Source organism: Fusarium mangiferae (genome assembly GCF_900044065.1).
Source record: "Fusarium mangiferae strain MRC7560 genome assembly, contig: FMAN_scaffold008, whole genome shotgun sequence".
NCBI classification, from domain to species: Eukaryota; Fungi; Ascomycota; class Sordariomycetes; order Hypocreales; family Nectriaceae; genus Fusarium; species Fusarium mangiferae.
This window is the reverse complement of record NW_024573928.1, coordinates 49,601-67,132: the sequence shown is the minus strand read 5'-3', so window position 1 is coordinate 67,132 and position 17,532 is coordinate 49,601. Positions and strand designations below refer to the sequence as shown.

Sequence of the window (17,532 nt, the reverse complement as noted above, 5' to 3'; positions counted from 1 at the left end):
TAGAGCCATGATATGAACTCGAAGGATGAATGATTCACTCAATCCATTTGCGCTGATAAAACCTCGATCGCACTATAGAATATCCCATTCATCAAGGTACTTTATCACTAGTCCCTGAAACAAATACAATAAGAACTGTAGCATAGCTGAGGCTTTATGTTAGCACGGTATAATTTCGCCAAAGGGTTCGCACTTACGTTGTACCAGCCACTACAAGTTCGGTAGTTTTCGCCCTTGTTAATCCAGAGAGAACCAAAAGGTAAACGATAGTCGACATCATGACAATGAAAATCCGCACGGCAGCTGTCGACACGACGTTACAGACAACAATTGGCAGTAATAAGAGTAGAGTCACCAAACATATTAGTAGTCCTTTGGCAACGCGACTCACAAAAGGACCGTTGTATATATGGACGTTCGGGTCGGAAGAAACATATCGATTACTCTACATCTATTAGTACAGATATCTTGTGTGATGAGGAAGTGACATACCTCTCGAAACTTGGGCAGAAACTGTACAAGGCGCTCTTCTATCCAACTCTCAAACCTCTTAACTGCGTTATCAATTGTTGGTACCAGTGAGACGAGGTCACGATCGTGTTCAAGGTAAGACGTCTCGTTCGCAGCCAAACACCCGTTTCCATCAACCCAATTCCTGAGGCTTTGCACATCTCGAGATTCCGCATCGCTAAGAGTGAGTGCTAGATTTGTCTTATCTATGAAGCTATCTGCGATATCGTCAGCAGAACAGATACGGTAGTCAAGAAGGTCCATACCATAATCAATCAGTGCGGACTCTATCCTCGACATGACTGATAGCCTTTCAGCATTTCTATCAATGCGACTCTTTCCAAGAAAGATCGGTGCCTTTTCCTGTTGGTCTATTTGGTCGAGTTCGTTCTCTAGAATTGATAATTGATCTTGTTTTAGGAGCAGTAGCCGTGCTCTGAGTCTGTTAAAGCGCCGAAAAATAAAAAAAGGGCTATGCGATGCGATAAGGGCTGTAAATCTTGGGTACCCTGGTCTGAAATCTTCAACTAGAATGGGGGTTAGATGGCCATGCACTTTTCACGGGAAAGACGTTTTACTTTTTCCTGTTGGTGGTTTGGATAAATGCGACGGAGTTGCCGAAAGAGGAAGAATGGGCTGACCCCTCATGGTGTCGTAAAGGTGGGATTGTTGGCACACAGAGTGAACTCGTGCAGGACTCTAGGACTTTACAAGCCACTTTCAGGGAACTGCCGGTTACTTTAATCATTGAGCAGGCACTTGAGGTATCCAATTGAGTGCCCCCACGTGCACATGCAAGTCGAGGCCAGGCGGGCAACATACATAAGGTCAATACCCACTGTTGTGTCGTTATTTCATTTCTCCATTTCTTGCAATTCCACTAGCGTCACCTCAAGATGTCTGACGACCAGCAGTAAGTGGTTGAAACTATGGACTTGGAAGTAAGCTAATGCTGGTCACTCCCAGAAAGAACGAATCGCCTGAGTACACCTCGGGCGGCAAGCGACCATTCGTCTCGACATACGACAATGTACGTAAATACTGTCACTTGACTAGCTGAAGCTCTTGTACTGAATCAGGCTGTGCAGGCACCAAGCCTCAAAGTAGGAGATAGTGTCTATCTGCTGAACACGGATGGGTCCCGAGAGGGCCCGTATCTTGTTGCAACGGCCCCAGTTTCCGGACAATGCACGCTTTGTTATGACAATGGGAGTCCGTTCAGAAACAATGCGGACATTGATGTGGATGAGCTCGAGGCCTGTTGAATGAGCGTCGCGGGATCAACAATGATAAGCACGCATTGCTAGGGCACATGATTCCTCACATCATTTTGGTGGCTTTTCAGGCAGAAATGCATTTGGGGCAGTGTAAGGCAGCCAAAAGGCAAAGTACATTGAAACAACAATGCATATGCATAAAAGTCACCGCAGTAAGACCAATCACGTACATATTCTGTGTTACCCCTCACGATAAGACTTGCGACAAGTCAGACCCAGTGAATAACGTCGCAAATCAAGTTCCAGACCATCAAAACAATGGCCGAAAAGAAGTCTGTTTCGCCAAAGCATTATGCTATCCTAATTGGCATCGACGCTTATCCTGAGAAATACAATTCGTCGCTGAAGGGTTGTGTACGAGACACGCAACAAATCAGATCATTACTGGAGCAGCAACCTTTTCCCATCAATATCCAGACCTTGACAGCTACGCAAAGCTCTGATAGTAGCATCACAGGGCCAGTTGAAGATCTTACTAGGTTACCAACTGATGACAACGTAATCAAGGCGTTCAGAGATCTTACGTCTGCGGCTCAGTCTGGAGATTATATCTACATCCATTACTCTGGCCATGGCACCCGCATCGCTCCCACCGCTAAGGCATTCTCCAACCAGCATACTGGAGACTTGGCTCTAGCTCTTCTAGGTGGTGAGAATGGTGACGAAGTGAGGCCACTTGGAGGGTACAGGCTAGCAGTTTCTCTAAATGCCATGGTGTTAAAGGGTCTGGTTGTCACTCTAGTTCTTGACTGCTGTTTTGCAGCAAGTATCTATCGCCTAGACCGTCCCGATATTCGATTCCTCCGAATCGACCCAGACCTGGCATCTGCGTACTTCGCCGACAAAGACTTGTCGGAGCAAGATGAGGAAACACCTGGATCAGGCTATCGCGATGTATCAATGCTGCCAAGCTGGTTGATAAACCCAAATGGCTATGCACTTCTTGCAGCTTGTGGTCCTCATGAAGAGGCGGGCGAGATAGTTCACAAAGGAATATCCCACGGCGCCCTATCCCATTTTCTAAACCTGTGTCTGAGAGACGGCGGGTTGAATCGCAAGCACAAGAATATCTTCTACCGTCTCAGCTCCAAATTCCGTGCTCACTCGGTTCAGCAAAATCCTGCATTGTATGGGAACAAAGACCAGGGATTCTTTGGTGAGAACAATATCACGAACTCACGATCTACGGTACTTGTTGTGAAAAATGGTCAGCATTTTGCATTGCAGGCGGGTCGGGCTCATGGAGTATCAGACGGCGATGAGTTCATTCTGTATCCCTCCAGCGTGCTTGAGAAGAACGAGGCCTTTCACACGAATGTGATTAAAACAAAGGTTGAAAGAGCTGGTCCTTTGACAAGTTTATTGCAACTGGGCGATGCTATGGCTGCGACATCTGAGACTGATTGGGTCGCTGAACCACAAACGAGACGAGCGCTTGGCAAGTTCTCGGTTTCTTTCAGCGATGCAATATCCCCCAAAAATATCTGGCCAGAGGCTTTAACAAGATATGGGCTGACCCACGCTAGCGAGAACGCATTGGCATCCTGGTTCCACGTCGAAGCTATCGGCAACGAGTACAAGATTCTGACTCGAAATGGTGAAGAAGTGATGAACCTCCCGTCATTGTCACAAAGTGCAACAACTGCAGATGATGTGGCTGCAGTTCTGGAGCATTTAGCTCGATACGAGGTTGTCAAGAGCCTTTCAAATCCATTAGTGGAAGAGGATTTCCGAACGTCGTTCGACATCAATATTGTACGAGCGGGCGATCGCTTTGGCCCAGATATTCTGGTCGACGTTGAACAAGATGCAGGCAAGGGAGCTATGTTCGAGCTCAAGCTTCAGAACCACGGAACCAAAGTTTTGTACCTGTATATCCTGGACCTTGGCCCTCTTTGGCAAATTGAGGATATATATTGTGGCAGCTACGCAGTGGTTCCCCCATACAACCAGAATGAAAGGTTCATGACAGGCAGCTTCACCAAGAAATTTAGAACCATGGTACCAGACGAGTTGAGACAGCAGGGCATTGAAGAGTGCTGTGATACTCTCAAGGTCTTGGTCACGTCTCAGCCGACTTCCTTTGACTTGCTGGAGCTTCCCAAAATTGGTCATGCTCTCAAGAAGAGATCACCAGCCGACAATGATAGGTCCGGAGGTAGCTCTGTTGAGCAGTGGATCGCTTTTAACTTTCCGCTAAAGACTTCACTGGCAGCAGAACTGAGAGCCTCGAAGACCTGTTGACCGTCTAGTGAGACTGCTATTCTTGAACCGGTATATTAATGTTAAACGATTTATGCCTCTCCTGGCGAGTGCATCCATGGTTGTAACCGTTTATTGTCACTCTCAATCCGTGATTCGATGCAACAGCCAACCACTCGTAATAATCAGTCTCGTTTTCCCCTGGAACATGCCACGTGTAGACCCAGGCCCCATAAGCTTTGGCTTGTCGTCCATACGGCACAAGCCATGGTAATAGCTCCACAGCATACACTCGACGCACGACTCGGAAGCTGCTTTGTGAGAGTAAGCGCCAAGCCTCCTAGCCTCTTCTTCAGGTTTTCCGAGTGGTGGTACGTCATTTGGCATTGAGACCATGTCGATAAGCGGCACAGAACATAACCTAGGATATAAAACGGTCTGGACTTACCCCGCAATATTAAGACCCTCTAAGCGATATCCATTACTCGGAACGAAGAACAGTCGCTGGGGCCACTAAGCAATCAATATGGAAAAACTCGATCAAGACATCTTGGAAGCCACCAAGAACATGCCGACAGAGCCAGAGAAAGACGACGCTGGAAAAGAGTCTCTTGAAAAGCTAGCAGACTTGCTAATCACTCGGTATCAGCAAACTGGAAACACGGATGACCTTCGAGAATGTTTACGCCATAAGATGCTGCTATTTCGCTCCTTGCATATTCCTACTGAAGCATCTCTCTGGTACGTGGTCATTATAGACGAATCCATAGGTTCAGATGTTCCATGTCGTTTCGAAGAGACGAACGACCCTGAGGACCTCAGAGCAGCCATCACTATCTGCTGGCAAGTTTTCTTTGAAGAGCCCAGCAATGCTGAACATGAAGCACTACGAGTGAGGCTACCATTCATACTGCGTACCATAACACTACACTTATATGAAAAGTCGGGCAACTTGGGCGATATAGAAACGGCAGCGTCATACTCAAGACAGGTTTTGCCTTTTGTTCCAAATCATATCGAGGACCGAGCCAACCCTCTGGATGAGTTCGCTAGGACCCTATTCAAGAAATACCAAGTGCAAGAGAATCCAGATATTCTCCCAGTTGGAATACCATTATCAAGGGACGCCATTTCCGCCACTCCTGAAGGTCATCCCGAGTTACCAGCTAGAGTAGCTAACCTCGGGGCCTGGCTCTTAAGACGCTATGAAAGAAACGGAGATACGAATGATCTTCAAGAAGCAATCAAAAAGACAGAACTCGCTATTAATCTGTTGGACAAAGAGAATTTCAATCAACTGAGATTCCTAACCAACCTTGGGATCATGCTATCTCGACAGTTGGAGCTCACTTGGGATGAGAATGATCCTGACCAGACTGAGATTATGGCATCTCGCGCCGACATTGGTAGAGCTTTGCACGTAAACAGCATTGCACATCCATTACTTGGAATTGAGGCAGCGAGAGATGCTATCCGTATCTTCAAGTTTCACGGAAGGCTAGAAGAAGCAAATTCCCTTACTCAAAAGGCATTGCAGTTACTACCAATGGCCTGTCATCCATCTATCGCACGCCAGGATCAGCAGCACGCCATCCAACAAATGTCGAGGTTCGCAGCCGAAGCTTGCTCTCTATCACTTCTTGTTGGAAAAACGCAGGAAGCGCTTCTGAGTATTGAATTCAGTTCTGAAATTATCTTATACCACTTGATTAAGTATGGAAACAAACTGTCTCTTCTAGAACAACATAGTAAGAGGTCGGCCGAACGTTTTGACCAGTTGCGATCTGCAGCCGCCCAACCCGTGGACACCATGGACCAAGTCACTATACAAGATCGGATTGTGCCAGAAGCTCAGGACTTTGCCCACGACCATGACTTTGAACTCGCGCTGATCAGGAACCTACCAAAATTTCGAAGCTTTCTTACATTACCAAACCTAGACGACTTGGTCAACGGAGTCACTGATGGGTCAATCGTGATAGTAAATATCACTCCCCTCAGCAGTGATGCCATCATTATCCTACCGTCTGGAAAAGGAATCAGGTCCCTTAGCTTACCAAAGGCAACATCCGTGGGAAACCTATTTCTTGACAAATATTCGAAAGCTTTCGGTCGTATAAGAAAGTCCCAGGGTTTAGAGGAACAGGACATAGAGAGCGACAAGGATCTGTATGACGAACAGTTTCTGAGTTGGCTCTGGACAGCGTGTGTCGACCCGATCGTCAAGGAGATCGCAGGGTCACAGTCATCGTCGTCTACCCCTCGAGTTTGGTGGATTGGGACGGGTATCGCCAGCAGATTTCCGTTCCACGCAGCAGGAAACTCCGAGGGTAGCACTTTGGATAACGTAATATCGTCTTACATTCCATCTATCACGTCTTTAACAGAAACAAAAGCTAGCATGACATGCAGTGGCACCAATGGCGAAGGGAACTCATTGACGATCGTCATGACGCCCAAAGATTCAGATGGATGTCAGCCCCCAGATCCTACAGATATGCTACGAATAATAGAGGAGGCTCCTGGAGAGACCTTCAAGGTGGTGACCCTGTCAGAGCCATCACTTGAAGAGACATTGGAAAATCTGCGCAGGTCTCAAGTTATCCATTTTACTTGCGACGGCTACTCTGATCCTCTCAAGCCGTCCCAAAGTTACGTTCAAATTCGCAGGTACTCATCACTAAGCACAGACGAGGTAAAACTGACTGTAGACTTGATATCTAACAACACAACCTTGGACAAGTCAAAAATTGGTTTCCTCTTATTGTACCCCTCAGTAGGGGGTAAGGCCAAGCAATCGACTGATGGAGGGTTGGGTATCATCAGTGCATTCCAATTGGCTGGGTTCAAGCATGTTGTGGGATCTTTATCAAACGCCGATGGAGCTTCTCATGCTCATGTTACTAAGGGTTTTTATCAATCTGTAAAAGAGATTGGGTTGGTTGAAAACACGGATTGGGCAGTGGCAAAGGCATTGCATAATGCTCTAAGAAACGCTAGAGACCATGATGAAGATCCACATTGGTGGGCTCCATACATTCACTCGGGTGCTTAAGTAATAGCAGATAGATTAAGCTCCAACTGCCAGTCCAAGCTCAACTTGATACCCAATAACAGTAGATATACTTTTTTGTATTATACTCACCGAATGAGATCGTTTTACCAATGAAGGGCGTGGTTGATCCTTCTCCTTAACTCTTCAAAGAACAAGCAGTCCCAAAGTCCCTACCTCTGCACATCGTCGCTAATATCCTGAACTCACTTATTAAGGCCATAGTTCTCTATATAGTATATTACTTAGTTTGCAATATATAAATTAATTTGTACTTTAATAAGAGTGCTGTTTTGAGTTAATAGACCTAACAGCTAATGGCTTATATTGAGTACCTTATATAAATTGATTTGTAATGTATGAATTGATTTATAATGGTTTAATTGATTTGTAAAATATTGAGCTATCCTTATAGAGTATAGAGTAACCCGCACTTTTTACCGTTTGTTAGTCAGCTTATCTGCAGTTATAATAATAACTCTAGACTCCTACGTCTTCTACAATTAACCCCTTTAAATAGTTGTGTAAGCTGCTATAATAATTATTCGGCTTGATACAAGTACAACGCTCCAACATGGCTTCCCATCTTGGCATCATCAACTTGTTCTCCGTCCAAGACACTGTGGCTGTTATTACAGGAGGAGGTTCAGGCCTTGGAGCCACGATTGCCCAAGCTCTAGAAGTATGCTACATTCTATCTCACTTTAAGCCTCCCAGACCACGATGCTAACAAACCGTCAAGGCCAATGGCGCTCGTGCTGTCTATGTGCTCGGTCGCCGAGAGGAGAAGTTGAAAAACATAGCAAGCAGTGCGGTTCACGGAAGAATCCATCCTATCGTTGCCGATGTCAGCTCCAAGGACTCTCTGGCAGCTGCAGTCGAGCAAGTACACCAGCGCGAGGGACACATTAATGTGCTCATTGCAAATTCAGGCATGATAGGACCCAATGTCGCGAAGTTATTCTCGGGCGGCGAGACCCCTAGTTTGGACAAGCTGCGTGAGGCGCTATGGGACGTCCCTATGGAGGACTTTACGCAGACGATGAACCTAAATGTCACTGCCGCGTTCTACACTGTGGTTGCCTTTCTTGACCTGTTGGCCAAGGGCAACGCAACCCGTGACAGAACTGACCTCCCCTCTAGTCAAGTGATTATCACGACATCCATCTCGGCCTTCTCACGGAAGCCTGCAGCGGGCTTCGCTTACAGTGCGTCTAAGGCTGCGGCAACGCACCTGGTGAAGCAGTTATCCACATGCTTCGCGCCCTATAAAATCAGATGCAATGCCATTGCCCCAGGCTTCTTTCCCAGTGAGATGACTGAAAACATGCCCTGGATGAAAGGAAGCAATCCGAGGCTTGAAGGCAATCTGTCCAGTGAGACGTGTCCCCTGGAAAGAAGTGGAACAGAGGAGGATATAGCAGGTCAAGCTCTGTTCCTGACGAGCAAGGCAGGAGCTTATGTGAATGGTTGTATACAATTGCTTGATGGAGGGAGGCTATCAATACTACCAGCTACCTACTAGGATCGCACTACAAATTATTGCTACCATGCCAGTGGAGGACATTGTACTTTTCTGACATACACATATGTCTACGAAACCACACACTACTTCAGGCAGCCCTTTCACTGTAATTCATAATGAGCTGAAATTTAGTTCCATCTCTAAGCTTTTGTAAAGGCCCAATGCAGTGCCACAGAATTGTTTGGCCGCTCAAGCTTTGCAGCGATCTCTGACCATTCCATTCCTCTGTCATGTACCCTTGCTGGCGGCGATCTTGAAGTCTTGATCAAGTTTCTTCCCTCTAATCCATATTCCGAGCATGCTTCTGCACACCAGACTCACTCAGGTTCAAACGCTATGGCAATATACGCCCAGTCAAGCCCCTTCACCACCTAATTTAGGAGGTGTTCTTCATCATCTGTTGTCCAAGGCGGTGGCCGTCGTCTAGGCTTGCGTACTTCGATCCGAGCGCCTTTAATCTGCACTCGACTTAATTTGTCGTTGCCATCTTTCGTACTTAATGTGGTGGTGCCGCTGGCACTGCTCTCGCGTGTCATGCTGAAGTGTTGTGCTGCCATGCTAATGCTAAGTGCAGAGGTGTCAGCTGTCTGGTGACAAGCAGCACAAGATTGAGGACGGTAGTATATACCATGGCTGAGCTGGAGATTCTGTGCCGGACGCCTTTTCGAATCTCGCCTATGCCAGTCCAGACGGAAAGGGTGCCAATATGATGATTTACTCGCTCAAGGATATCGCTGCACCGGCAAAAGAAAACCACCATGCACCAGAATCCTCCCAGATCACTGTCGTCCGCCCTGTCTCTGAAGCTCCTGATACCAACGAGGTGATGGGAGCTGCTATAACGGCCACCGAGGAGCATGGGCTACCCACTGAAATTTGCACATTCCTCAAGTTGACCAAGAGAGACATTCGCGGCCACATCTTCATTGTTCTCTCAGAGCTTGACCATTTAGTTTTGTTCCGAGTTTCATCAGAAGAACTATCTCTCTTGCAGCGCCTCACATAAGAATCGGCTGGTACTCTTTGGGTTACAAGGGGAGATCTTTTGGCAAGTGCTTCCAAGCCTAAAATGTCCATGTTTCACGGTCTTGCTCGCTCACTTCGTGCGGAAGTAGAGGGTCTGCCGTGCATGACCATGGACTTCGATGTCAGGCAGAAGTTATCACCCAACAGGATGGCCGAGTTGATCACGAGAGTCTTCAATACAACATTCCTTGCTGAGCGGCACAGTGGTCTAGAAACAAGGTCAACCGTCTAGGTAGATTGCAGCACTTGAATTTATATGCTGATGTTAAACTATCCAGTCCACCTCTTGGAATGTATTCATGGCTCTGGGCATCTACATCAACCCTGTCATAAAGTCATTATTTCCTAGCCATTCCTCTAACTCTGCGCTATTCGCCGTCCACATCATCGGATTCATTGCTCGCAGGTCACCGTTCACCGTATCTGGACCTGTTGTTCCACCTTCGTTTTCAACTTCTCTATCGCTGCCATCATGCTGAGTGAGGAGATGATCTTGTAGGCTGGAGATGCCACCACTGGCAGAGGCGAATCCTAGCGCGTCTAGATAACCATCTATCTTTGAGCTATCTTGACTCCCGCCCACTAGCGTTGTCGAATGGCGAAACTTCACATAACCCATAGCAATTCTGCAGAGAACTTGGAAGAGGCGTTGTATCTTAGCGGCGGGCTCAGAAACAGAAGATGCAGACTGGATGGAAGTAACAAAGTCTTGGAGGCGGGTCAGATCCGCCTCATCCTGGGTTTCGATAACATGGCAGAATATGACGATAAACGGAATAAAGGGAGCAAATAAAAGTGTCCTGGATTTGTCAGTGCTGAACCAGAACGGACAATGAAAATGACTAAGAAACATGAATATAGAATCCGTTGCTTACCAATGTATGTAAGTCGCAAGGTAAGGTGTTGCGCTCCTGTGCATGTGTGCGACGCATTCTTCATGTTTCTGTAAAGTTGCTCTTGCGGCGGCAACACAGTTATAGTTGAAGGTTGTGGTAGAGCCTGGTATGGGTGGCGCGGCTCGGTGAACAAGTGTGAGGAGGGATAGGCGGAGGACCTTGTCTGAAATGTAAAAGAAGTTTATTAAATCCTCACCAGACTCCTTCTTTGCTTCGTTGAACCATTTTGCCTTCAGTCTATGTTAGGAACTTAGTCACTCATTTGCTTGTTGACGCTGACCTACATTGGTTTCCCAGATCTTTGCATCCAGGTTCTGCAAATCAGACACCAAGGCCTCGACCCGAGACTGCTTTACCTGGTCGGGCTGTGCCATGGAATTGGGGGTATACAGCATCTCATAAATATTGCCTTGACATCGCGCCGTCTCGATAGATATAGCGAAGTAGGCTAGAACCGCCTCAGATGTAGTATCGTTGGTCGATGGCTGTGGTACCGTGATATCCCAATCAGGAATTGTTGAGGGCCGTCCTAGGCGCAGAGACAGGCTTTTGTCAATGAAGTAGATGCTCCAAAACAGAAACTGTTTGTATTCGAAATCTTCCTGTTTATCATTTTCCATCGATGCAAGCCTGTGATAGCTCAGCGTCTGGCAAAGTTCCGATCCTTTAGCTGATAAGGTCCATGAAAGAGAAGGTTTCGAGAGTTCAATGGCATAGGAGGCCTGGAATTTAAAGTAGTCAGCACAGGAATGCATGATTGATTGAAGAGGACATTTACACCAAAAAGAATAGCAAGAATGGTGTCAGAGTTTGCAGGCAAATGCAATGGCAGGCTTGATAGAACAGTCTCAAGGTTGTCGCGACACAAATGAGCATGAGCGACATATTCGTCCCTTTCCTGTCCGACAACGTGGAAACTGTAGTCCCAAAATAGTGAATAAAGGCCGGCGTTGACAGTGGTGAACTTGGCTTCAGAATGATTGTCATTAAAGTAGACGTCGAGACACATGTCTGTGAACCGTTGAAACGGGAGGAACTGGTAAATCCAGCTGATCCCTGTGAGCTGTTTGGCTGAGGTGTCGATCACAGCGTCAGCTTGAGTGGTCACATGAATAAGAATCTGCACGAAAATGGGTCAGGGCGCACCTTTTGCAAGACGGATTAAAGCGATGGCCTTCTTAAAGGGAGGCATTTCATACTCTGGGAGTTTAGCTCCCTGTATGGGCCTAGCGTGTGGGTATGCTAGCTCATGACCTACAACAGCTTCCTTGGTGAGTATAGAAGACAGTTCATCAAGAGTGTCGCATAATTCTGGACTGGAATCTCGCAGTGAATCGGTGGCAGCCACTCTCTGTAAGAACTCGTTGGCAAAGGCAGAGTGAGCTGCCAAGGAAGAGTCTCCCTCGACGACCTGCCCATGAGCCCTTTTCGGTTTGGTTGAGTCGCTGGCAGGTGTCGAAACAGAGGAGGGTGCCTGGTCAGAGGCTCGTGCATTTCTGGGTGACCGAGAGCTGTCGTTGGAAGGCTCGCTCGCTTGGAGCTTTTCCAAAAGCCCGATTGCCCTTTCAAGCCTGCTGTCGATGAGGTCTATCTTTCGTTCGCTGGAGGCAGGGAGTTGATATGTTAGATAACGCGCAAGCACAAAGATGGAATATCATGAGACTTCATGTGGATGGAGTCCAGGGTCCGCATACTATTGTGGGGTGAGGAGAATGCGCGTGCGCTTCTTTGGAGCTGGGACAGGGGTGTAGACACAAACAATTTTGGCACTGATGCAGTGGGCGCAAGGCGACTCTCTGTCGCAGCGAACCTAGACGTAGGGATGTGAGCTCGAGACTCCAAACTCGGCAAAAGGACTTAGGGTCTTCCGCATTCATGAATAGACGCATACCTTGCGACTACGACAGGCATCGCACTATGATAGAGATTAATGTCTGAGTCCGGAGGCTGAAAAGTGAAAGATGGGAGTACTCACAGCTCGGCGATTTGCATCAGGGAGTTCCGGTGACCATTCAGGTCCATTGCCAAGTCTGTTGGCCTCGAGCTGACCGCCGTTATCCATGCTGTGGTGGCACAGGTGCCGCAGCAGCTATTACAAGGTGAGGGTCCGCCCTTCTACTTGGTAAGGGTTTGTGTAAAGACGAGGATTTCGAGGGTCGGGAACAGTGAGTTCGGCCTCCGAGGACGGAAGAAGGGGAAGTGCAGTGTAGTACCAGGGAGGCTGGAGAGGAAGCGGATTTTCTCTTCGGTGTAGATAAATCGAAAGCAGAAAGGGACGCAAGTCTCCGTGGCTCTGACGCAGACGACAGTCAGTGCTGTTGCAGCACTTAGCTACTTGGCCAATGGAGGCCTTTAATAAAGTGGAGTGAGACTCAAATTCAGTTTGGCCCGGTCATGACTCCCTCGCCGTCATCGACCTGACTCAGGGACCCACCCGGCTCATCCCTCGGTCACTCGGTCCCGGGCCCCGCGAGCTCCGGCCGCCGAGACCAAGAGTCGATCATATCTAACGTGTACTTGGGGTATTGGCACCTCCGAATTGTGGACACCAGCCGGCCGGGAACTGGGACGTGTGAGCTCCGGCCCCGACGCTGTCACCACGGCCGACAAGCATGGAAACCAATGTCTGGTACTTGTCCTTGAGAATAAAATGATTTGCCGCCGCCCTCTCTGAGCTTTCAACCAAAGTCGTTCCTTACCAGCAATCCTTACTTCAAAGCCCACGCCAGACTGCATTATCGCCAGCCGCTGGCAGCATGGGTTCCAAAGAAAAGAAAGACAAGACGGACCAGAACGATGGGCCTCCTGCTACCACCTCCACAACCGAAAAGGAGCCTCAAACATGGCCCTATGCTAGAATTTTCAAATTCGGCGGTGTGTTCGAGCATTCAATGCAAGCTGTCGCCATCTTTGCGGCCATTTGCTCCGGCGCAGGTATTGCCCTTCAGAATCTCATTTTCGGGAGGTTCATCACTGTCGTTATCGATTTCGCGTCCGCAAAAATATCGCCTTCCCATCTCCGCGACGAAGCCGCAACACTTGCTCTTTATTTTGTTTACCTTGGCATCGGCCGATTTCTTCTATCATACACCTACAATACGCTTCTGACCTACACGGCTTATCGCATTACTCGAAATATTCGACACGCATACCTCAGAGCTGCGCTCAGCCAAGAAGTCGCATTCTTCGATCTCGGCACCAGCGGCTCCATCGCAGCCCAGGCTTCTTCCAACGGCCGCTTGATTCAAGGTGGAATCAGTGAAAAGTTGGGTCTCCTGTTCCAGGGCATATCTACCTTTGTGACAGCATTTATCATTGCGTTTATATTCCAATGGAAACTTACACTCATTTGTCTCTGCATTGCACCCGCAACGCTCATTATTAACGGAGCTGCGGCTGGTATCATGGCAGGCCATGAAACCAACATCTTGGAAATCCATTCCCAAGCCAACTCATTCGCCGAAAACATTTTATCAAGTGCCCGTACAATCCACGCGTTTGAGATGCGCGACAGGCTAGTCCGCAAATTCAACACCTACTTGACCGATGCCCACCACGTTGGTAACAAAATCTCACCTCACTTTGGCACTTTGCTTTCAGCCGAGTATTGCATTGTCTACCTGGGCTACGGTCTCGCATTCTGGCAGGGTATCCGAATGTTTTCTAGGGGTGAGATAGACCAGCCTGGAGAAATTTTCACGTAAGTAGCTCTCGCACAGGTTGGCCAAGTTACCAACTAACAACTAAGTGTCCTCCTCTCTGTTATAATCGCCGCCACCAGCCTCACAATGCTTGCGCCATATTCTGTCGACTTTACCCGGGCGTCTGTTGCTGCGGCGAAACTCTTTGACCTGATCGACCGCAAGTCCGAGATTGATTCATTCGACAGTACCGGTAAAATACCATCAGAGATGATAGGAGAAATTTCTGTCGACAATGTTACTTTCGCCTATCCAACCCGACCCGGCATCGCAGTCCTTGACAACTACTCCGTCAAGTTTCCTGCTGGAAAAACTACTGCCCTAGTTGTGAGTTCAAAACGTCACCGATATGGAAGCGTGCCTAACTGTCTTTTGTAGGGTCAATCTGGATCCGGCAAAAGCACTGTCATCGGTCTTCTTGAGCGCTGGTATAATCCTGAGTCCGGCACGATTTCGTTAGATGGCTGCCCAATCGATCAGCTGAATTTGAACTGGCTCCGAACCAATGTCCGTTTAGTGCAGCAAGAGCCCGTCCTATTCCAAGGAACCATCTTCGATAACATTCGATCTGGCCTAACTGGCACTGCATGGGAAGATGCGCCAGAAGAAGAGCAGATGCACCATGTTGAAGAAGCTGCTAAGCTGGCGTTTGCCCATGAGTTCATCTCTAAGCTACCTAATGGTTATTATACCCAGGTTGGTGAGCATGGAGGCCTGCTCTCTGGTGGCCAGAAACAACGTATTGCTATTGCGCGCAGTATCATTTCCAAGCCCAAGGTTCTTCTTCTAGACGAGGCTACAAGCGCACTTGATCCTGAAGCTGAAGTCATTGTTCAAAAGGCGCTAGATAGGGTCTCTGAGGGTCGTACAACGATCGTCATCGCTCACAAGCTTGCTACTATCCAGAAGGCCGACAACATCATCGTCATGATGAAAGGACGCATCGTCGAGCACGGTACTCATCAATCTTTGATCATGCATGGCGGTACCTATGCTCGACTCGTGCAGATTCAGAACCTCACAGCACAGAGCGACGAGTCTGGAGACATTACGGACCAATCTGAATCCCTCGATCACGTCCCGATGTCTATTGAACCGAGCAGAACCTTGACTCGGCATGAGACCTCTCACCAAAGCGATGTCGATGGAGGCAAGGATCTAGGTGGATATGATCAGCATGAGCAGCGCGGTGTCATCTCTGTCATGATTCGGATCGTTGGCCAGACGCCTGAGCTGAGGTTGGCATTTATTGTCATCCTGATGGCGTGCATCGTGGCAGGTAAGTGGCCTTCTAACTCTGGCTCTGCCAACCCCCCTCGATTACTAACATCTCGCAGGCGCAACTTTTCCTGGCTTGGCCATTCTAATTGCCAACATCGTGGAGGTCTTCTCTCTAACAGGGTCTGAGATGGAGCTTCAAGGCAACTTCTATGCTAAAATGTTCATCGTCTTTGCTTGCGGGTGTTTTGTTGCCTACTTCGCTTTAGGATATGCCACTAACGTCGTTGCTCATACTTTGAGTCACAAGTTCCGCAAATCCATTCTTGAGAACATCCTCCGACAAGATTTGCAATTCTTTGATCGAGAAGAGAACACCACCGGGGCGCTGATCAGTCAGATAGACTCAAACCCACAGGCTGTCCTTGAACTCATGGGCTACAACGTTGGTCTTATCCTTGTCGCCGTCTTCAACATCACTGCCTGTAGCGTCTTGGCTATTGTGTATAGCTGGAGACTTGGCTTGGTAGTTACTTGCAGTGGCCTTCCCCCTTTGGTTATTGCCGGTTATCTTAAAATCCGGTTCGATGCTAAACTGGATCGCGAGACGTCGAGGCTCCTGTCACTCAGTGCTTCTATTGCTTCCGAAGCGATAAATTCTATCCGGACTGTTTCGTCTCTTGCTATTGAGAATTCAGTGCTGTCGAGATACTCCCATGAGCTCGATCTTGCATTGGCTGGCTCTAAGCGACCCGTGTTGACCATGATGATCTGTTTCGCCTTTACACAGTCTATCGAATACTGGTTTATGGCCCTTGGCTTTTGGTACGGTTGCTACCTTTTATCATTTGACCAGATTAGCATATATGCTTTTTTCGTTGCCTTCTTAGGCGTCTTCTTCTCTGGCCAGTCGGCTGCCCAACTTTTCCAATATTCGACCAGTGTCACTAAAGGCATCAATGCGGCCAATTATATCTTTTGGCTTCAGGACCTCCAGCCGTCGGTAAGGGAAACAGATGAAAACCGTGGAAACGGCCCTGAATCTGGCGATACGGTGAACATCCGTGATGTGCACTTTTCTTACCCTCTTCGACCCGAGATGCGCGTCCTCAGAGGCATAAATGTCAATGTAAGTAGCACGCTTTGCCACTGTGTTCTCACGGCTAATCATTTCTGCGTAGATAAAGAAGGGTCAGTTCGTTGCTTTCGTCGGAGCATCTGGTTGCGGCAAATCTACAATGATCGCTCTACTTGAACGGTTCTACGACCCCACAACAGGCTCAATCGACATTGACTCGGCCTGTTTGACTTCTCTCAACCCTCGACTGTATCGTCGCATTGTAGGACTCGTTCAACAAGAACCCACATTGCTTCAAGGTTCGATCCGCGATAATATCGCGTTGGGTGTCGATGAACCCTCTGACGATACCATTTCCTCGGCTGCCACAGAAACGGTCAGCGATAAGGAGATCGAGTCGGCATTGCGAGCTGCCAATGGCTGGGACTTTGTGTCGTCTCTACCTGAGGGTCTTTCTACCCCTGTTGGTTCTCATGGCACCCAGCTGTCCGGTGGCCAGCGGCAACGCATTGCTATTGCTCGTACACTTATTCGCGATCCGAAAGTGCTGCTTCTTGACGAGGCGACATCGGCGCTTGATACAGAAAGCGAGAAGATTATACAGGACGCGTTATCCAAGGCTACTAAGGACAGCAAGAGAATCACGATTGCCGTTGCTCACAGGCTTAGCACAATCAAGGATGCAGATACGATTTGCGTCTTTCATGCCGGGAAGATCAGGCAAGTGGGCACGCATCAAGAGTTGATCGCGCAAGGCGGCATGTATCGTAAGATGTGTGAGGCGCAGGCTTTGGATTAGTGGATATAATTTGTATTTTCTTTTTTAATTCTTAGGTAACGTCCATGATAAGCGAGTGTTACAAACACGTGAGTGTTACAAAAATCCCTCAACCTACAACATGTCTACGTCGTCAACTGTTTCTTCACCACCCAATATGCCTGAATTCAATAGTGAAGCTAATGTTATTCTCGCACTTCGTGCCCTTAAAAATGACCGAAAATTAACTCTCCGACGCGCCGCAAAGATCTATGAGGTTGATCCAATGA

At 48.0% G+C, this 17,532-nt stretch overlaps 7 protein-coding genes across 7 annotated transcripts; 5 read left to right on the top strand and 2 right to left on the bottom strand.

Annotated features, from left to right (window-relative positions):
* Positions 1–91: 91 nt before the first annotated feature.
* Positions 92–1,158, bottom strand: FMAN_10918 (uncharacterized protein; the record flags this gene model as incomplete). Its single annotated transcript, XM_041833665.1, has 5 exons — positions 92–146; positions 198–445; positions 493–728; positions 777–1,037; positions 1,089–1,158. 5 exons carry the CDS (start codon positions 1,156–1,158, stop codon positions 92–94), a joined length of 870 nt encoding a protein of 289 aa, XP_041684005.1.
* A 248-nt stretch (positions 1,159–1,406) lies between these two features.
* On the top strand, positions 1,407–1,775 carry FMAN_10917 (uncharacterized protein; the record flags this gene model as incomplete). Its single annotated transcript, XM_041833663.1, has 3 exons — positions 1,407–1,423; positions 1,477–1,540; positions 1,599–1,775. The coding sequence occupies 3 exons, from the start codon at positions 1,407–1,409 to the stop codon at positions 1,773–1,775; spliced, it is 258 nt and encodes an 85-aa protein (XP_041684004.1).
* Positions 1,776–2,045: 270 nt separating this feature from the next.
* FMAN_10916 (uncharacterized protein) lies at positions 2,046–4,031 on the top strand (the record flags this gene model as incomplete). The annotated part of the gene is made up of 1 exon (XM_041833662.1): positions 2,046–4,031. One exon carries the CDS (start codon positions 2,046–2,048, stop codon positions 4,029–4,031), a length of 1,986 nt encoding a protein of 661 aa, XP_041684003.1.
* Positions 4,032–4,515: 484 nt separating this feature from the next.
* Positions 4,516–7,044, top strand: FMAN_10915 (uncharacterized protein; the record flags this gene model as incomplete). Its single annotated transcript, XM_041833661.1, has 1 exon — positions 4,516–7,044. The coding sequence occupies one exon, from the start codon at positions 4,516–4,518 to the stop codon at positions 7,042–7,044; it is 2,529 nt and encodes an 842-aa protein (XP_041684002.1).
* Positions 7,045–7,615: 571 nt separating this feature from the next.
* On the top strand, positions 7,616–8,566 carry FMAN_10914 (uncharacterized protein; the record flags this gene model as incomplete). Its single annotated transcript, XM_041833660.1, has 2 exons — positions 7,616–7,723; positions 7,784–8,566. 2 exons carry the CDS (start codon positions 7,616–7,618, stop codon positions 8,564–8,566), a joined length of 891 nt encoding a protein of 296 aa, XP_041684001.1.
* A 1,339-nt stretch (positions 8,567–9,905) lies between these two features.
* Positions 9,906–12,550, bottom strand: FMAN_10913 (uncharacterized protein; the record flags this gene model as incomplete). Its single annotated transcript, XM_041833659.1, has 8 exons — positions 9,906–10,392; positions 10,468–10,718; positions 10,773–11,210; positions 11,267–11,583; positions 11,635–12,089; positions 12,183–12,298; positions 12,380–12,403; positions 12,464–12,550. 8 exons carry the CDS (start codon positions 12,548–12,550, stop codon positions 9,906–9,908), a joined length of 2,175 nt encoding a protein of 724 aa, XP_041684000.1.
* Positions 12,551–13,244: 694 nt separating this feature from the next.
* FMAN_10912 (uncharacterized protein) lies at positions 13,245–17,284 on the top strand (the record flags this gene model as incomplete). The annotated part of the gene is made up of 5 exons (XM_041833658.1): positions 13,245–14,188; positions 14,237–14,516; positions 14,568–15,468; positions 15,527–16,536; positions 16,589–17,284. The coding sequence occupies 5 exons, from the start codon at positions 13,245–13,247 to the stop codon at positions 17,282–17,284; spliced, it is 3,831 nt and encodes a 1,276-aa protein (XP_041683999.1).
* Between the last annotated feature and the right edge of the window lie 248 nt (positions 17,285–17,532).